At 34.6% G+C, this 20,727-nt stretch overlaps 3 protein-coding genes across 3 annotated transcripts; all 3 read right to left on the bottom strand.

Annotated features, from left to right (window-relative positions):
• Positions 1-903: 903 nt before the first annotated feature.
• LOC126680772 (uncharacterized) lies at positions 904-11,148 on the bottom strand. The gene is made up of 4 exons (XM_050375953.2): positions 9,419-11,148; positions 2,032-2,961; positions 1,534-1,938; positions 904-1,453 (listed from the first exon to the last, which is right to left on the bottom strand). Exons 1-4 carry the CDS (start codon positions 10,214-10,216, stop codon positions 1,106-1,108), a joined length of 2,481 nt encoding a protein of 826 aa, XP_050231910.1. The 5' UTR covers positions 10,217-11,148; the 3' UTR covers positions 904-1,105.
• Positions 11,149-15,174: 4,026 nt separating this feature from the next.
• Positions 15,175-16,279, bottom strand: LOC126680774 (uncharacterized). Its single transcript, XM_050375957.2, has one exon. It carries the CDS (start codon positions 16,155-16,157, stop codon positions 15,369-15,371), a length of 789 nt encoding a protein of 262 aa, XP_050231914.1. The 5' UTR covers positions 16,158-16,279; the 3' UTR covers positions 15,175-15,368.
• A 1,716-nt stretch (positions 16,280-17,995) lies between these two features.
• LOC130015558 (uncharacterized) lies at positions 17,996-20,266 on the bottom strand. Its single transcript, XM_056105915.1, has 4 exons — positions 20,230-20,266; positions 19,839-20,144; positions 18,750-18,911; positions 17,996-18,055 (listed from the first exon to the last, which is right to left on the bottom strand). The coding sequence occupies exons 1-4, from the start codon at positions 20,239-20,241 to the stop codon at positions 17,996-17,998; spliced, it is 540 nt and encodes a 179-aa protein (XP_055961890.1). The 5' UTR covers positions 20,242-20,266.
• Positions 20,267-20,727: the final 461 nt, after the last annotated feature.

The following is a 20,727-nucleotide window of genomic DNA, read 5'->3' as shown; positions in this document are numbered from 1 at the left end:
TCACCATGACTTTAACGAATTGCAAAATCAAAATCCCTAATTTTCATACAACAAAATTTTACAAAATTGAAAATTTCTGTTTCAGCTCTCAATTCAATCATAAACCGAAGAACCCAGCATGTCCTCTTCCTCATCCACAGTCGACTCACGCACTCGTCGGAATGGACCGGCTCTTCAATTTAATTATGAAGGTCCTCCGAAGTTCTGTTATTGTAGAATTAGGGGAGTGAGGTTGAAAGCTCCATTGAGAACCTCATGGACTGTTGACAATCCGGGGCGAAGGTTTTTTAATTGTCGTTTCTCAGTGGTAAGTTAGTTTTGAATTTAGTTTATTATTTAAAATGGTTTTAATTGCTGGTTAATTTGCTGAATTGATTGGTTTGTGTTGGTAGAGAAATCAATTGAATTCAAGCAAGTGTAATTTTTTCGAGTGGATGGATGATCCAGTTAATAGTAGGAATGCAGATGTGATCAATGATCTTGTAGAAGAGAATTCGGTTTTGAAGAGAGAAATTGGAGTCCTGAAGTTTCAACTGAGGCAAGATAGAGGGGCAAATCATAGTGAGTTTGAAGCTGAAGTTGATGGTATGTTGACAGAGATGAGGAGATTGAAAAGAAAATTTGTGATGCTCAAAGAAGAAATCAAGAGTGCAAGCAGAAAGAAGAATGCGGCATATCTTACTGCTTTTCTTTCATGGATTGTATTGGCATATGTACTATTAGTGTAGGATTGTTTGCTGTAATTGGAAATAACTTAACCCTTAATATCAATGTCAATGATTTAGAGATCCTGCTGAACCACTTGAGTTATTCATTGAGACCCTAACAGATTGAGCATAAATATTTCAGACCCTAATAGATTGAGCATAAACATTCCATGTCATTACCATTACACCAAAAAGCTTACAAAAACTATGGTTCATTGTGGCTAAGAAATAGAGCATATGTAGTTCAAGTTCATTGCCCTAAAAACTTACAAAAGTAGTGCATGACATACACTAGTTGTTCATGTCATCACCATTGCACCAAAATAATACTAAACTGTTTTGAAACCTAATAGATTACAACAGTTTTGCAAAATTAACAAAAACAGCCTGTAATATGATCATAGACTCTGGTCATTTTCCCTATTTTGCAACCCAGCAACTTGTTCATCCCTTTGTTGTTGCAGTTGAGATGTTGTGATACTAGGACCCCCCTTCCATTGCAATCCTGGAATTGAAAAAGGCAGGTCTGTGGCATAGCGAAGTTCAGTTCCATCACCAGTAAATTGAACAGTTCTTGCATAAGACTTCGTCTGTGCCTGAGCCTGATTCTGAGTCTGAGTCCTTGCCCTTCTTATTTCTCTTTCATTTGCAATAGGCCTTCTAATCTGGGGATCTGGATCATTCATCATAGGTGCAGGCACAGGTGCAGTTGCAGGTTCAGTGCTCCTTTCTGTTGCCATTCCAGGCTAACAAAGACATAAAACATATCAACACCAAACATAAACCACATCAACACAAACATGCAAAGTATAAAATATCAACTTACATCCATGACTACATTCCCTGTAACCTCATCATAGCTGTACCCATAGCCTCTCTCTGCAGTCAAGTTTCTTGTAGCCATCATGCCTCTTCTAGCCATTGCTGCAGCTTGCATCCTTTGGCCATGAACTGTTCTCCTTTGGCCACCTGCATTAGATGTAGCTCTTGAAGTAGACCCTCTACCAATTCCTCCTCTTGATGGGACAGAACATGCACTTGGGCCAGCTGATGAACTTGCACCAACAGATGATGTAGTAGGGGCACCAGAAGGACCCATACCCTCTACTGGACCCATACCAGCTGCTGCACCTATCCATGTAGGGGCATTTGGCCCTTGAGGTCCTGCTGAACCACTGATCCATGTAGGGACAGTTGGACCTTGTGGTATTTGTTCTTCTTCTGGCTGAGCCTTATAAAACAGAGTACAAATTTCATTAAATCAACACATCAAAGCAGACAAGAAAATGATATATTAACAAAAAATTCAAAGTCCTATTTGTACCTGTGGAGGTCTATGCATGTTTTTACAGTTCTTTTTGTTATGGCCCTCTACTCCACACTTGCCACATTTCTGCTTTCTGCCTTTCTTGCTTAGCCTTGTTCCTGGTTGAGACTCATGCAAACCTCTAATCCTTTTCTTTCTTGGCCTCCCAGGCCTATTTGTGACTGGTGGTGGATCCATTGACTTGAACTCATGTATTTTAAAAAATTTCTTCCCAGGAACTGGCTGCATAGAAAACTGATATGCTGCCACATATTTGGACTTGTGATAATACAATGAAATGTGGGCTTTTGGATCAAGCTTCAGGTGGCGCATTGCTGTCATTGCATGGGCACAAGGGATTCCAGTGAGTTCCCAAGCTCTGCAGGTGCATGCTTTCCTGTTCAGTAAGACAGTGTGCTTGTCGTCCCCATCACCAATTTCAAACCTATGGTCCCCATTGAATACAGCTTCACATGTTTCAGCAGCAAGCTCCTTGTTGTCTTGAAATAAGTTCATACAAACTGGACTCCAACTTGTAACCCATTTGTCTACAAGATCCCTATTTGCAGCAATTCTGGTCATTGTCTTCAATCTAATTTCTTCAAGCATAGACACTATTGGCTTGTGTCTTGCTTCTCTAATCCAAGCATTGAAACATTCAGATATGTTATTATCTACTGACCAAGATGAGCACCTACTTGTGAAGTATGCTCTTGACCATGTGTGAGGTTGATAATGTATTAGGTCTGTCACTGCTTCAAGTTTCACCTCAGCCAGCTTGCAAAGATTTGCTTTAAAATCTTCTGGATATGTGCTCCAAGCACATATCCAGAACATTTTCTCCATTTCACCCCCTCTCCATATTTTGCCCCAATTTGCAAGGATGTGCCTTGCACACATACGATGCTCTACTTCTGGCAGCAAGTTTTTAATTGCTTTGATTAAACCCTGCAAGTCAGCTGTCACGACCCAAATTATTGAGCCGAGACCGGCGCTAGGGAATGGGAGTGGTAGCTCCGAAACCCGTAGCAAGCCTAAAACCACTCTAACTTTTTCGCGGAAACGCAAACACAACTATCCTATAAACATGTAATAAGAAGACACGTTTACAATCATAACGTACATCATATATATCACACCATCGATACAATCATAGTGGGCATTTCACTTCCGTAACTGGTACGTACTAGCCCGTCTATCGATCAATACAAAAACTGACAACCAAAAGATGTCACATCAAACAAACATCAACCACGTACACAACCTATAAGACTTAACTATACTAGGCTAAGACTCGTCACACGTATACTACTGCAGCACCAAGGGGACTTGTACCCAGCACACCAAAGACGGTCTGTCTGATCCGACTCTAACACCTGAAAACATCAATGTGAGGGGTCAGTATTTGGGGAAATACTGAGTGAGAAAACACATTACTAGGGTATTATAGAAAATAACATCGCATTTAAAACAAAACACATATATACAAACATATTATACTTCAAGCATTTGATCCGATCGAAACCTTAATATCTTAGTATGCATAATGAACATTATCACAACATCTAACGATCGATCGATATGAGTCCGGGATAGTTCAACCAGCCGACTCGCAGATACAGGCCCCGGGATAGTTCAACCAGATAGGCTCTGTATCGCATGCACAAACAAGTATGATATACGACCCATGAAATCTCTATCTATGACTTACCCGGACGCTGGTGATCACACAGCCTATTGACACCCAATAGGTAGCTTGTTTCCCCCGGATCATATACTAGTTTTCACAATCTATATATGTTCGATAATACGATGTACAAATTCATTTCTATCGATAAAATACTATAGCATGCGATGTAGTTTAATATTATATTTATAATATAAAAACTATCTATTGCGTAATAATACTCAAAGTAAAGTTTAACTCACAGTGACCGCTTATCCAAAAATACTCTGGTACTCAAAAACGCCTAGCTTCCCGAGCTCCTGGTCCAGCGGTTCCTTGCCTCGCCGGATCTAAAACTATTTTAAAAAAATAATTGACTCACGTCAGAATCCTATTCTAAGATTGACTCTAGACTCGAGATATTACACGCTAAATTCATTAACCGTCGTGCTTTCCACGTATGTCCCGATAAACGGTTTTTAACTCGTTTATAGATCGAACATCATTTCTAAATCAATTCCCTTTTTAACCTCGTTAGGTTAACTATTCACATTAATCGATTAGCTACTATTCGATTTCTGATTCAATACGCGTATTCAATTAATTCAATCGAGGTACGAAGAATAGGAGTGCGAGAATCGGAGGGTGCACGTTCGTGCAGGGAGGTACACGTTCGTGTACCTTGGTACACGTTCGTGTACCATATGATGGTACACGTTCGTGTACCTCAAGTACACGTTCGTGTACCACAGTACACGATCGTGTACAGTCGTGCACGATCCCCCGGAATCGATTTCCGGGGTTTCCGACCTGCTATATACGTAAAAACGCTCCAAACTCAGCCAAAACGCGTATTCTAAGCTCAAAACGCTATATATCAATCCTATACTCGATAAAACGATAAAATCGTTTCGTGGCCTAAAACTTTGAATCGATATAACTCAAAATATATCCATTTAAACGATAAAACGTCAAGCTTACCGTGATTCGCCTCGTGAATACGATCAATTCGAGCTACTAAACGTCGGAAACGGACGAGAAACGGAATCGTGCGACGGAACCGTTCAAAACCAACGAGAGAAATGAAAGAAGGAGAAGATGATCTGATAATAGGTTCTGGAGCTTTCCTTTCCTATTTCATTTCTTATACATATATGGCTAAAGTACATTTTTAATCCTTCATCTCTTTAACTCAAACGAATTCTCTTTTAAACTTTCTATTTTAACTTATCGATTAATTATTTACTTAAACTCGAATATCTACGTATTATTTATATCCAGATAAATAATACTACTCCAAATATAACTATTCTCGTCGATAATCTTCCGATTGCTATTCTCGAGGCTAAATTGGCTAATTTGCACTTTGGTCCTTGAACTCTTCAAAATTGACAATTTAGCCCAAAATGAATCCGCGTCCAAATTTTAAAAGGTCTCCGATTGACCTGAAACTTTTACCACCAATACTATAAAACATTTCGCGGACCTTGGCGAAATAATTCTATTTTCGGACTTAACTGGTTAAATTACCACTTTAGTCCCTGAACTCTAATTTGTAACTTTTCTTGATATTTTTCCTTATTTTCTTATTCTAATCTTCAAACATATACGTCTTATTCCATATTATCCTTTTCTTTAATATCCCATATCTTTATCTTTGCAACTCCGGTCCTTTTCTGCCGGACACGTTGCACTAAACGGCACCTGAACTTACGGGGTATTACATTCTTCCCCCCTTATAAAAATTCGTCCTCGAATTTTCATACAACCTTTTTACTTATCTTAAACCCTTGACCCTTTTCATTTGTTCCTTGTTTAACATTCAATACTATGTACTTTGTATTCCATCACACGCTTTCTTGACTCGTCGCTCCTATCCTTGTACATCTATCGCCGATATCCTTATTAAATCCGACGTCTTTCTAATATCACACAATATCCACCTCATCTTATCATAAGGGCAATCTTCTATCTTCAAAGCATAAACTATAAATCGATTCCTATACTCAACTATCCTCTTTTCATACTCCTATTATACAATATGAACGTCCTAGTTCACCATCCAATCATTCTCATTCCGCTATTCACGTACATCTATCATTTACTTCTCTTATACAAACTTCATCCTTCATATCCACTTCTTCTCTTATATCCTTGTTTAAGATCTTTGACATCCCGTCGAAGAAATACTTACTTTCTAACACATCACTAATCAGGTACATATCACTGTCCAACGTATTCACGATCTTAACTATATACTAGCTCGTTAACTCGAAACTAAGTTCATATCCTAGAAGCATAACGTCTATATTTTCGCAACGATACGTATTCATTCGCCTCTTGGTCTTGATCGCAGCTGGCTCGCGAGCACTTCACTTCCGTTACAGAGTTCTGGTCTAGGTATACTTACATGAAAACAAAACTCTTTCAAAACTCTTTCGATAAAACGATTCATTTTGAACTTTAAATCAAATTTCATTTTCATTTTAACAAAATTGTGCACTAGGGTGATGACGTCTCTCATCCCCAAAGAGTTGCCACATCTCACCTTTTCGTCCGAACATAATGCATATGATGCATGTCCTATTGATGTATGTACAGATATATGTAGTGATGCACTTCTATCAATGTCGTGGCACTTATCGATGACTATCGCGGGTCTAGGCACAACTATGTTTTCAAAATCGTTTACACAAACAACTTTCAAAAAGTTTTAAACTTCGAGTTTTGTAAGTTCTCTAGACCTTTAAACTCTGTACACGGTAGGTTCTTCCACTTCTGTAACTTCATACTTCTTCTTCATGAACATCTCGACATTTCGATAATTCGATTTCGATACCATCTATACGTCATATACGTATTTCGCAAAGAAACAAACAAAGGTTTCACAATCCATCGATCATACTTGTCATAATGAAACAAACAAGAATTTCACAATCCATCGATCATACTTATCATAATGAAACAAACAAGAATTCTCAATCAATCAAAAATTCACAATCAATCAGCTCGATCTTAAAACAAATAATACAAACAACTTGGATCAGACATGGCTCAATTCTATAGCTGCAGTAGTTCCTAGCTTAGTCTAATGACCTAATACCTAGGAACAAACAAACATCAATCACAGATTTGCAGTGGTATCATGGACCAACTGCACTCAAATCACATATTAGCAGAGGTAACTGGACCAACTGCTCTGATACCAACTTTGTCACGACCCAAATTATTGAGCCGAGACCGGCGCTAGGGAATGGGAGTGGTAGCTCCGAAACCCGTAGCAAGCCTAAAACCACTCTAACTTTTTCGCGGAAACGCAAACACAACTATCCTATAAACATGTAATAAGAAGACACGTTTACAATCATAACGTACATCATATATATCACACCATCGATACAATCATAGTGGGCATTTCACTTCCGTAACTGGTACGTACTAGCCCGTCTATCGATCAATACAAAAACTGACAACCAAAAGATGTCACATCAAACAAACATCAACCACGTACACAACCTATAAGACTTAACTATACTAGGCTAAGACTCGTCACACGTATACTACTGCAGCACCAAGGGGACTTGTACCCAGCACACCAAAGACGGTCTGTCTGATCCGACTCTAACACCTGAAAACATCAATGTGAGGGGTCAGTATTTGGGGAAATACTGAGTGAGAAAACACATTACTAGGGTATTATAGAAAATAACATCGCATTTAAAACAAAACACATATATACAAACATATTATACTTCAAGCATTTGATCCGATCGAAACCTTAATATCTTAGTATGCATAATGAACATTATCACAACATCTAACGATCGATCGATATGAGTCCGGGATAGTTCAACCAGCCGACTCGCAGATACAGGCCCCGGGATAGTTCAACCAGATAGGCTCTGTATCGCATGCACAAACAAGTATGATATACGACCCATGAAATCTCTATCTATGACTTACCCGGACGCTGGTGATCACACAGCCTATTGACACCCAATAGGTAGCTTGTTTCCCCCGGATCATATACTAGTTTTCACAATCTATATATGTTCGATAATACGATGTACAAATTCATTTCTATCGATAAAATACTATAGCATGCGATGTAGTTTAATATTATATTTATAATATAAAAACTATCTATTGCGTAATAATACTCAAAGTAAAGTTTAACTCACAGTGACCGCTTATCCAAAAATACTCTGGTACTCAAAAACGCCTAGCTTCCCGAGCTCCTGGTCCAGCGGTTCCTTGCCTCGCCGGATCTAAAACTATTTTAAAAAAATAATTGACTCACGTCAGAATCCTATTCTAAGATTGACTCTAGACTCGAGATATTACACGCTAAATTCATTAACCGTCGTGCTTTCCACGTATGTCCCGATAAACGGTTTTTAACTCGTTTATAGATCGAACATCATTTCTAAATCAATTCCCTTTTTAACCTCGTTAGGTTAACTATTCACATTAATCGATTAGCTACTATTCGATTTCTGATTCAATACGCGTATTCAATTAATTCAATCGAGGTACGAAGAATAGGAGTGCGAGAATCGGAGGGTGCACGTTCGTGCAGGGAGGTACACGTTCGTGTACCTTGGTACACGTTCGTGTACCATATGATGGTACACGTTCGTGTACCTCAAGTACACGTTCGTGTACCACAGTACACGATCGTGTACAGTCGTGCACGATCCCCCGGAATCGATTTCCGGGGTTTCCGACCTGCTATATACGTAAAAACGCTCCAAACTCAGCCAAAACGCGTATTCTAAGCTCAAAACGCTATATATCAATCCTATACTCGATAAAACGATAAAATCGTTTCGTGGCCTAAAACTTTGAATCGATATAACTCAAAATATATCCATTTAAACGATAAAACGTCAAGCTTACCGTGATTCGCCTCGTGAATACGATCAATTCGAGCTACTAAACGTCGGAAACGGACGAGAAACGGAATCGTGCGACGGAACCGTTCAAAACCAACGAGAGAAATGAAAGAAGGAGAAGATGATCTGATAATAGGTTCTGGAGCTTTCCTTTCCTATTTCATTTCTTATACATATATGGCTAAAGTACATTTTTAATCCTTCATCTCTTTAACTCAAACGAATTCTCTTTTAAACTTTCTATTTTAACTTATCGATTAATTATTTACTTAAACTCGAATATCTACGTATTATTTATATCCAGATAAATAATACTACTCCAAATATAACTATTCTCGTCGATAATCTTCCGATTGCTATTCTCGAGGCTAAATTGGCTAATTTGCACTTTGGTCCTTGAACTCTTCAAAATTGACAATTTAGCCCAAAATGAATCCGCGTCCAAATTTTAAAAGGTCTCCGATTGACCTGAAACTTTTACCACCAATACTATAAAACATTTCGCGGACCTTGGCGAAATAATTCTATTTTCGGACTTAACTAGTTAAATTACCACTTTAGTCCCTGAACTCTAATTTGTAACTTTTCTTGATATTTTTCCTTATTTTCTTATTCTAATCTTCAAACATATACGTCTTACTCCATATTATCCTTTTCTTTAATATCCCATATCTTTATCTTTGCAACTCCGGTCCTTTTCTGCCGGACACGTTGCACTAAACGGCACCTGAACTTACGGGGTATTACATCAGCAAACACCACAATTATAGGATGTCACAACAAAAGCAGCCCATACCAATGACAACCAAAAATAAATAACAACAAAGTAAACCAAATAGCATACCTTTTGCATGTCTGAGATTAGTGTAAAGTGTTTTCCATCCTCAAGATTCAGCTCCCTCTTTAACCACCATAAAAACCAACCCCAGTTATTCTTAGTCTCTTTGTCAACCACAGCCCAAGCAATGGGGAACATCTGGTCATTACCATCCTTCCCCACTGCTGATAATAAGATGCCCTGGCAAATCCCTTTAAGGAAGCATCCATCTAAGCCAATAATTGGCCTACAACCTGCCAACCAGCCCCTTCTGCAAGCATCAAAACAAATGAACATTCTCTTAAACACCCTCTTGCCTTCTCTCAAACTCTGAGTACATAAATCTATATGGGCAGTGGTCCCTGGATTGCTGCTTTTTAGAGCTGCAGCATAAGCCTCCAAATACCCAAATTCAACCTTGTGACTCCCATTTAACTCTTGTTTAATTTCCCTTTTAGCCCTCTTGCACTTTGCAATGGATACTTGGACCCTAAGTTGCTCTTCCACTGCAGCCTTTAAATCCTTTGTAGACATGTCTGGCTTCTTATAGAGTTTTTTCTTCATGAAATCAGCAATGAACTTCACAGTACAGCTAGGATTTTCAAAGATCCTATAACAATCATGCTCTGGCTTTAAGGTCTTCACAGATAACCCATCAATGTCTCCAATTTTTGAAATGTGTATCACAAATGGACAGTTAGCACTTGTGACACATTTGGCCCTAATTCTATTGGTCTCATTTGGCTTGATCTTCAATTTAACCCCCTTGGAAACAGCATATTTTGCAAGTGCTAATCTAACTTCCTTGACATTAGTAAAGGTCATACCAATTTGAAAATGAGGTTGTCCAGGCCTTACCTCAAATGGCACCCCTGCATTTGGCTCATCTTCACTGCTACCATCTGCACTGTCATTTGCCCCTTCATCTGCACTGTCATCACTGCTATCTATTTGGGGATAATCATAGTCTTGCTCTCCAACTCCATCCCCTGCATCTACTCTATCACTGTTAGCATGCCAATTTTGTTCAGTTTCACCCCCCCAGACCTGCACCCTTCTTTATTCCCCTGTGTTGGATCTACCTCAGCCCTACCATCTCCTTGTTGCCCCTCTGCATAAACACAACTATGTTGTGTACCTAGGTTGCCATCTTGGAACAAATGAGCCAACTCATCAGCCCCATCCACATCAAACAGGCCAGTCCTATCAAAATCCTGCCCAGCCACCTCAAACAACCCACCTTTATTTAACTGCTGACCAAGCCCATCTTCCATGTGCTGTCCAGGCCCATGCTCCCCATGCTCCCCATGTCCAGGCCCATCTCCCCAGGCCCAACCTCCTTATTCCCTGGCCCATCTTCCTCAAGACACACAACCTCCTCAACCTCAGCACCTAACTCATTTTCAGCACCTAAACCATTGGGGTCTATGCTAGCAGACTCAGCACCTTCTAAACTCAGTAGGACAGTAGGAAATATGGGTTCATCTACTGCATGATCAGCATATAAATCTATCTCTGACAACCAAGAATACTTGCTAACATACTTAAGCAATTTCTGAACTCCTTCATCATTATGTAGTAAAAACAACCCATCATTCAAACTTCTACCAGGCTTAAGCACAAATATATGTTTCACATTTTTAAACCCTAGTCTCTCCTCATACCTAAACACAATGTCATCATATCTGAGGTAATCACAATCAAAATCATAAATTGTCTCAATATCTCCATTTATGTACTGTAATTCAGGGTCTGAAAGCCATTCACCTCCATAATGAAAATTTATATTGATCCCTTTTTCCATGCTGCATATAAATGTATCAAATTAGGGTTTGCTAATTCACAACAAATTAGGGCTTTTTTAATTATAATTTATTAACATTACCCTTTCACCCAAATCCACATAAATTAGGGTTTAATTAATCAAAACAGTGCACAATGTGGTCCCCTAAGAATTTATTCCTATTTTCATCTACCCCACAACAACAGTTAAATAAGCATACATTATTGAAGTTGTGGACCAGAAAAACCCACACATTAACATCAATCAAAGAGAAAAATAAACAAAATTAAGTCAAAGAATCTTACCTTTTTCAGACCCAACGTGCTTCACTTCGTCACCTTCGTCGTCCTTTACAAGAAAATCGAATCAAGAAAGGAATAAACAATGACAAAGGGTACTGACCACACCAGTGAAAAGTAAATGCAAATTAGGGTACTGACCACACGGTTTTTGTATGAAAATTGAAGGAAATTAGGGATTTTGATTTTGCAATTCGTTAAAGTCGTGGTGAAGGGGTAGGTGGACAGAGTAAATGCCACATGGGCTGTTGGCAACGGCTCTTTTAATTCCAGGTCAACAATTTTAACGCTGAAACAACCTGCCGTTAGACGGGGGTCATATTTGTTCCGTTCTGTAAACGTCCGGGTCATTTTTGAGCAGAAACAAACATTAGGGGGAAATGTGAGCCAGAGGGTAAACATTAGGGTCATTTTTGTACCTTAACCCTATATTTAATGAATATAAAGCAACATATAAAAAATGGCTATTGTTAACAATAAGAATAGAAAATTAACGTCAGATGAATAAATTATTGAGAATAACTTTTTATTTATATGTCAATCAAGAATATTATTTTCTATTTTTAGCGTCAATTAAGAGTAAAATTTAATCATTTTGATCAAATGAAAATACAAAAATTATATTCCGAGTCATTATTTTAGACATTGGACTGACCCTTTATTTCTTCAAAAAAGTGACAGAATCAATATTAAAAATAATTTATTTTAATTTCAGAACATAAATTTAAAAATTCGATTAACTATATAAAATTAAAAATCATTTATTTGATCATAGTATAAATTTAAAAGCCGGATTAATCCGTTGCTTTTTTTAAGTAATGCCTAGAGCAAAAATTAGAGACTATACTATTTACTGACTTTGAGATAAAGACTAAGTCATGCCTTGGCTGAAGGTTTTATTAATAAATGAGAACCTAAAGTTAAGTGATACTATACCAACTACATACATACGATTAATCTCCCACCACTCATTACATTTAGGGGTGAGCATACTTAGATCAAAGACAGAAATAATCAATTTCGCATTTAATAATATTAAATTAGCTGAATAAAATTTTAGTTTCTACTATAAAAATAAAGGCCTAATGTCTTAAAAAACCCCGACCTTTTAGTCCCTTTTCAATTATACCCTGACGTTGAAAATTTGTCAATTTTACCCTATTTTGCATTTTTGTGTTTCAATTGTACCCTGAAAAATTAAATTAACGTCTTTTGCGTTTGGAAATTTGTTTAAAACATTCTCCATGTCTCGCATATATTAATTGTATATTTTTAAAATTTATTTAAATTTAGTTAAATTAATTAAGAATTTAAATTAGTGTTAATTTGATTATGGTTTTTAGTTAGTTTTTAAAAATAAAGGACTTATTTGTACTTTTTTGAATAAAAAAGAATTTAATTTCATGTTTAGACTTAATTAATTGAATGATTTCATCATTCAAGTAAAAAAATTAACAAAAATTAAAATATTGGGGTACAATTGAAAACGGAAAATTCAAAAGTGGGTAAAATTGACAAATTTTCAACGTCGGGGTGGAATTGAAAAAAAGTTTAAAGGTGAGGGGTTTTTGAGTGATTAGGCCAAAAATAAATTGATTGAAAACCAAACCGGCTGAAGTATGATTTTTCTGTCTATATTATAAATTGATTTTCATTGTGGTGTTCTAAATTATAAACTTATTTTCATTCATTGATTAATTAGATTAATATTTAAAATATTTTTAATTAACCTAGTTCTAGTTAGTTAAATTAAATTAACTGTAATTCTTATAACAATTAATAATAATTAATTTTTTATAGGTTCAATTAATAAATATTGACATTAGTCAAATTAACCCAGACATAATTATAGATCTATGATAGATTGGTGATATATTCTCATGCAATGAATGTATGACTACATGATTTAAAAGCTATAAACCATGCCATGTATGTGTAATACATGTAGATCAGACAAATAATATAAATTTAAACTATATACATTAGTTATGAAATATTACAAGTAGATTATTATGAAGCCCCTAGAAAGTAATTGTTATGTCATAATAAGTCTATTTTTTATGGACCTAGAAAGTATTAAATTCCAATTTTAAAAACTATGTGTATAAAGTAATAAAAATGTATTAATATTCGTTTGAATTTATCCAATTTATGTCATAAACTTTAATTCTGTATTAACCCAATTTTAAAAAATTAACAATATCGAAGAAAATCAAATATGATGTTTTTATATTTTCGTTCAAAAAAAAGCTAATTTACATAGATTTTATTAATTTAAGGGTTGAATTGCAGCAAAGTATAGTATTTTTTGAGTTTGGAAAGGACATCAAATATCTTTTTCTATTACATTGAAAGAGAGTAAATTCAATAATATTTATAAAAAATTGTTAAAAGGAAACTAAGTTTTAAATTTTTAATGGATACTCTTAATTTTTATAAGTACAATTGGATATATTCTTACACGACTAATCAAATTATTGATCAAATGGTTTGGAACTGGAAAATTATATGCTAAATCGAAGAGCTAATAATATTGTGAGAAATTTCAGTATAAATCAAAACCATTTGGTACAAAAGATCGTCAACTTTGCTTCACTATATGGCTGTTTAAATTGACTTAAACTATAAGCAAATTCAGTGAAAAATATGTGCAATAATTGTCCTAAAAAGAGGATGACTACTTAAGGAAGAGGCAAAGCTGTGGACCATCAGCATTGCTATTGTTGTGGCCATGCCAAACGTAAAATAATCTCCAATCAATTAAATTTATATGTATACACAGTTTGCTTGGGATCCAAGTAATAAACCTTACAAGGCCCCTAAAAAAATCGATTGGTGAACCGAATTCTCCGATGAGGTATTTATACTAGAGGTGGTGGATACATTTAGGCGTGTAGGCAAGTCAATCTCATTTGCGAAATATTCAACATTTAACTCGAAACTCGATTTGATAATAAATGAGTCAGTTTTAGCTTTCTCGGTTTGACTCGACTCGTTTATACAATTATATCGTAAATATATTCATGTTGCTGTCGACAAAATGTTACATTCATCTTAGTTTACAACATAAATATTCTCTCCATATTCTAGCAGAAAGTATGTAGGATTTTATATTATTATTTTTAGTCAATGCTAAATTGAAACTGATTAATCAAACCAAATTAACATGTTTGGTTCAATATAATTTCTTAGTAAAATTTTTATTTTATACTATTTTACTTCAGTTTTAGTGCAAACTAAACTAAAAAAACAAAGCAAAAGCATAAAATCTACTAAATTCAGTTTAATTTAAAAAGTATTTCAAATTTTAAAAAAATCCGGTCGCATCAAATATTTGATTCAAATCGATTTGAATCGAATCCACACCCTGAAAAACCTCAATCACACATTTTTCATTAGAATCTCTAAAAAAAATCTACTAATTACCCTAACAATACTTGAAATTCCTAAAGAAAGTAAAATATTTTCTATGTACAAATTTGATTTGAAAAGCCAGACACAGTAGGGAAAAACATCAAACACCTAGAGTTCTTGTCATAATTTCATAATGGTTCAATTTCCAAAAATAAATCCAATCACAAAAGCCGCAATTCATATACAGAAAAAACACAATCCAAGCACAATCAAATACTTAAAAAAATGCATAACTGATAAGGAAACTATCAATCAGATATAAACAATCATATCTGAAATTGCAAAACTTCATTCAAGATAACAGATATTTATAGTTCAAACAAAGATTAAAACCCCATAAGAAATTACTGTCCAAAAACCATAAAATTGCATAATCCCAACTTCAAAACTATACATCAACAAAAACCCATATGATTTTTCCATGAATATATCAACAAACCAAACCAAAATTCACGAAAAACCCAATTATTTACTCACTTACTTACCTGATATTAAACGGGCCACTCGGATAAAGCTGCTTACAGAGACTGAGATACGTCAGATAAAGAACACGATCCTTTGCCCCAGTACGATGGTTCTTCGTATGCTTACAAAAATACTTCAACTGTTCAAGCGTACAGCACCCCAGCATCTGCCCCAGAAACAAAAACAACCAATTAATGTTTTTTTTCTTCTCGGAAATCACCGGCTTCACGCTATTCTCCTGCTCACAAAACTGGCACGTCGGCAAAACCGGCGTCATCCACAACCCAGGTGCTCGATCGTGCATTGAGTTGCGATTCTCAGCAATAAAACGCCCCACTTCAAAAAACTTCTCCTTCAAATTAAACCCCATCTCGTACTGCCTCTCACACCTCTTGCACTGAACCAACCCCGAGATTACGTTAATATTCCTCCTCCGCAGCGAGTCAAGATTATAAACGACGGCTCGACGATTGGTTGCCCATGGGAACGGGGGCGGGATGTTTTCGCCCCGGGCGTGATCACGCAAGGTTTGCGTAGGGTTACGCCGAGCGCGCTGACGAGGCGGAGGGGCAGGAGGATTATTATCATTAGCGTTTGGAGAGGGAAACGGGAATGAGAATGAAGTGATTAAAAATGGGCTAGGGTTAAGGTTAGGGTTTGGGAGGAGTTGCGGTTCTTGATGAGGAGTGGCGGTGGTGATTGCGGGCGAGTTGGGTGACCCGAAAGTTAAAGAAAGAGTGAGGAAATCATCGTCGTCGGCGTTGATAGCAGCGGCGGATCGTCGGTCGTCGCCATTGTTGGCCATGGCGGAGGAAAAATTAGGGTTTGGAGAGGAGAAAAAAATGGAGAGAGTGGAAGGGAATATATAGGAAATAGAGTTGAAATAAAAGTTGTTCAAAATTTGAAAGGAAGGACGACTGTAATTCTGTTATCAGTACGTGGGTCTTTCAGGAGATTCTGTTGGTTGGGTAATAATCATCTATGCATGTCTACATTCACTACACTCTATTTTGTACCGTTTTTAATGTCACCCAAATATATGTGAATCTACATGTCTAAAATTAATAACAAATTCACACTCTAAGTAATTAAAAAATAAAAAGTTAATAAATAAATCATACTCTAACTAGTAGTAGTAATTTAAAGAAAAAAAGTTAATAAACAATTTTTACGGTTTAAACCGTGTAATTCATCCGTCTCGAAATAATAAACCGTTTGGATGAATAGTTAAAATGGTTGAAACTAATTTCTTTTTTTCAATTTTATCCTTCTACAATTTTCAAGGTATATAAATGACATGTGGACAATTAAATTTTTTTGTTGATGCATTGTATTGATATATGAAGCAATTAATTCATTTTGAGTATAATGTGTTTATTATGAATTTAATAAAACTTTAATTTTAAAATTAGTAGTAACTAGTAGTATATAATTTAAGACACTATTAGTATAATGTACGTAGTGTATCAATTCGGAGCGGTAAAGTTATAATTTTTTTATGGAAAATAAAGTTATGATTTTTAGTTTAAAAGATTGAGCGATATTTGAATTTTTTTCAAAAATTCAAGTTGAAATGATCTTTGGTTGTTGGTTGAACCGACCGGTCAATTGATTTTTAAAACATTGATATTTGAGTTTTTGACTGTTTTGAGATCCATGTAGTAAATTCAGGAGTAGTGGTAGTATTTGATAAAAAGATCCAATTTGACAGATAACAATATTATCCTTTGGGTTGAATCTGTTATTTTTACCGTCTCTAAACCAAAAAAAATGGGAAAGATTCCACGAACAATGTGGTAAATTCTTCTCTTCAGAATTCCAAATAGTGTCCAAAACCAGGCAATCACGCGTGCGAAATGTGCATTTACAAATTTACAATCGCTCAAAATTCTTATTAAATGACTATAAAAATAAAAGTATTTACTATGATAGTTTTTCTTACTTTACTCTTAATGTAGGAATTTATTTTAAATTAAAGAAAAGGAAATTTAATCAAAAAATAATATTTAATATTTAAAATAAAACACTTCAAGAAAAAAAAAACTTTTAATATGAGACGGAAGAGAGTAAAATGCAAATTAAATTACACATTTAAACATGATTTATAAATAAAATACTCTGATATATTAAAATTTGACAAAATCGGTCACTGATTTTTATATTTAGCAAATCGAAACAAAATTATTTTCTGTCGAAAAACGCTATTGTGGACTCCAGAATGCATAATGTTCCGGCAAACACATTAGTGCTTTTTCAACAAAAATAAATTGATGATTTAATTTATTAAAAATTAAAAATTGATGACTGATTTTATCAATTTTTAAATCTACATCATGATTACATAATATGTTAAAATTTATGATGGTTTATAATTAACCTTAGAATTGGATCTTCTTGAGAACATGGCCCCCTCAAAAAAATTTAAAACTGCTAAATATCAGTAGTAGTTTAATTCCTTTAAAAAAATTAACAAAAATTATTATTCCCTTCAAAAAGTATATGTATTTATATATATTTTTGGATTTGTATTGATGTCTGAACTATAATAAAAAAAAATTAATTTTAAGTATATTTATAAATCCTTACTATTGAGCCAAAACTGTAAAAAAGTGTAAGTTATTCCTACTAATTAAGTTACTATTCTTACAGTACCACAACAATGCTGTACGTCCTGACTAAGATTTTAGCCTTAAGATAGTGTTGCTGAAATAATTTTAGCTTTATGTTATGAGAAATTAGAACACTAGATTATTTTTGTTTTAAAGAATATTAAAACAAAAATAAACTAGTGTTTCAATTTATAAAAAATTAAAAGTTAGTAATTGATTTTATCAAATAGTAAAATTTATATTGTAATTATAAAAAACACGTTAAATTCTGAGATGATTTTTTCATTAATTCTAGTTATTAATCCTTACTATTGCTTGGTAAGCCTGCAATAATGCTGTACCTGACTAAGATCTTAGCATTATAAATCTATGATAGTTGCTCAAAAAAATTTAGCACGGTTAATTATCTTAAATTAACACATATTTATTCCAAAAAAAACTTGTAGAACATCAATTGCTTATTGTTGAACATCAATTGCTTATTGTTGAACATCAATTGCGTAAAATAATTACTTTAAATTGTCATATATAAGGTTAATGACAAAAGAATGCAGAAAGAAAATAATGAGTATTAATAGGGTTTGTCTTGATTGAACAAAAATGAGAATGAAAACTTGAGATTAGTTTGACTTCTTATCATCATTACACTACTAATTCATGTTCACTATTGACTGATTAATTTCTTAGTAAGACCTATGTGTTTCATACACAAAATTAGTTTAAATTTTTTTATTTTTATATTTGCAAAACTAATCGGACATAAATAAAATTTCTCTATATATTATTGCCTGAAAATAAAGAAATGTCATTAACATTAAACTTATCAAATTTCTCAATAGCTGGGTTCGTCTTCCATCCCACTGGCTCATCTTCCATGTCTGTTCCGTCTTCTCCATGGACGACGAATCCAAATCTGGGTTCGTTTTCCATGGAAAAGACGAGTCGAAAATCTGCCAATTCTTACTTTATTAAAATCTAACATGACTTTTTCAACTTGAGGCTGTTCAAATATGCCTTCAATGTTTGACTATTGCGATTCAAATATGCCCTTCATGTAAGAAAAAGTTCAAATGTACCCTTTTTATATGAAAAAGGTCAAACATATCCTTCAATAATGAAAAAGTTCTGATATACCTTTCATGTATAAAAAAGTTCAAATACGCCTTATGCATATGAATATCTTTAAATACGCCTTTCATGTATGAATAGGTTTAAATATCAATAGTAAGGGTGAGCAAAATTACTGATTGACCAAATCAACCGACCAAACTAATGACTTTCAGTCGGTTTGATTATAAGTTTGGATTTAGTCAGTGCAGTTTTGAAAAACATACATAGATTTTTTCTTTTTTACTTTGGTTTTAGATTAAATTATCCAAATTAACCGAATAAACCAACACTACAAAAAAACAGACCTTTAATGACGGGAAAACCTGGCATGTTAGGCTAAAATCCCGTCGTTATAATACTATAACGAGGGTAAAATTCCCGTCGTCACCCGTGGTAATAGCCTCCATAACTAAAAGTAATAATGACGGGAAATAAACTCTAGTAATTGATAGATATTTACAACGAGAGTCTAATACCCTCGTCATAGAGAACTTTAATGATAAAAGACTTACCGTCATTATTTGTTTATCCCGTCATTAAAAGATATTACTTTATGGATTTATTTTTATTATTACATTGTATATTAATTAATTTATTAATTTTTTGATCATGTATTTATTTTATTTTAGATTTTATATTAACAAGTAGGTAAATAAAGTTTGAATCTTTTTCATCAAACCACAAAAGCATTAACTTCATAACTTCAAAAAATATAAAGACTTCTAAGAACAGAAGATTTATAAGCAAATTTCTAATAAGATATATACCTGATGAAGATCATCATTGCTTCTTGTTGATGCCATTGATGGTTGACTGTTGTCTTTCTCGATTTGTTCTAATCTATTTTCAATTCCATCAATGCGTTTTTGAAGCACACCATTTTCTTCCTCCTTTTCAAGAAGTCTAGCTTCAAGCTTTTTAACATAAGAAGAGTTTGATTCAACCAAATGCTTTCTCTTGATTCCACCGCCATAACAAAATACATGGCTGTGAGACTGTGATCCAAAGCATTTCTCGATGAGTTCTATATCATCGAAAGATGGATTAGACTCCTTCACCTTCATTATTTCATCCTACAAGAATTCCTTAGTATGAATACAATATCACAACTAGCATGGTCAAAGAAAACTTACTAAAAGATATATTAATAATACTTACATATTTGTTCATTGCTCCTTGATCAACTAAATTTCCATTTTTTGCCTAGTCGCAAAGAAAACTTTTGAACTATCAGGAGGATTACCATCTTTTCCTCCCTGTAAAATTAAGAACAAATGATAAAGTCATCTAATTTATCTAAAAAAAATCCACAAATAAAATACCAAAGACTCTTATCTACCATGCCATATATAAGATCTCTATGTGGCTTGCTTCCGCTACGATGAGGTATCCTCATTTTTGAAGTATTTCGGTTGAAAGAATTTCGATTGCTATTTTTCTACATATAAAAAGAAGTTAAGTAACCATTTATGTGAAAGAACTAAAAATAAATAAAACAAGTTGTACCTGAAATTCTTTAGATAGATACTTATCCATTACAAGCCATTTCCAATCTTTTTCAGTTAACCCTTCTGGAACATTTTTGATAGCTTGAGCTACAGTACACGGTTTGACATATTTACAATACAAATTTGACCTCCAATTAGTCCATAATTC

Source organism: Mercurialis annua, linkage group LG5, assembly GCF_937616625.2.
Source record: "Mercurialis annua linkage group LG5, ddMerAnnu1.2, whole genome shotgun sequence".
NCBI lineage: Eukaryota > Viridiplantae > Streptophyta > Magnoliopsida > Malpighiales > Euphorbiaceae > Mercurialis > Mercurialis annua.
The sequence above is the reverse complement of the archived record's forward strand: the minus strand, read 5'-3'. Positions and strand labels throughout refer to the sequence as shown.

What these genes read in the sequence shown, in the direction of transcription:
- LOC126680772 (XM_050375953.2), bottom strand. Translation starts at nt 10,216, where the DNA reads ATGACCTTTACTAATGTCAAGGAAGTTAGATTAGCACTTGCAAAATAT. An exon ending in TAATCTCAGACATGCAAAAG is followed by an intron (nt 2,962 to 9,418) that starts GTATGCTATTTG and finishes GCTGACTTGCAG; the next exon opens with GGTTTAATCAAAGCAATTAA. An exon ending in CAGGGAATGTAGTCATGGAT is followed by an intron (nt 1,454 to 1,533) that starts GTAAGTTGATAT and finishes TGTCTTTGTTAG; the next exon opens with CCTGGAATGGCAACAGAAAG.
- LOC126680774 (XM_050375957.2), bottom strand. Translation starts at nt 16,157, where the DNA reads ATGGCCAACAATGGCGACGACCGACGATCCGCCGCTGCTATCAACGCC.
- LOC130015558 (XM_056105915.1), bottom strand. An exon ending in GCAATGATGATCTTCATCAG is followed by an intron (nt 18,912 to 19,838) that starts GTATATATCTTA and finishes AAGAATTGGCAG; the next exon opens with ATTTTCGACTCGTCTTTTCC. An exon ending in TGACATTTCTTTATTTTCAG is followed by an intron (nt 18,056 to 18,749) that starts GCAATAATATAT and finishes AAATTATTTCAG; the next exon opens with CAACACTATCTTAAGGCTAA.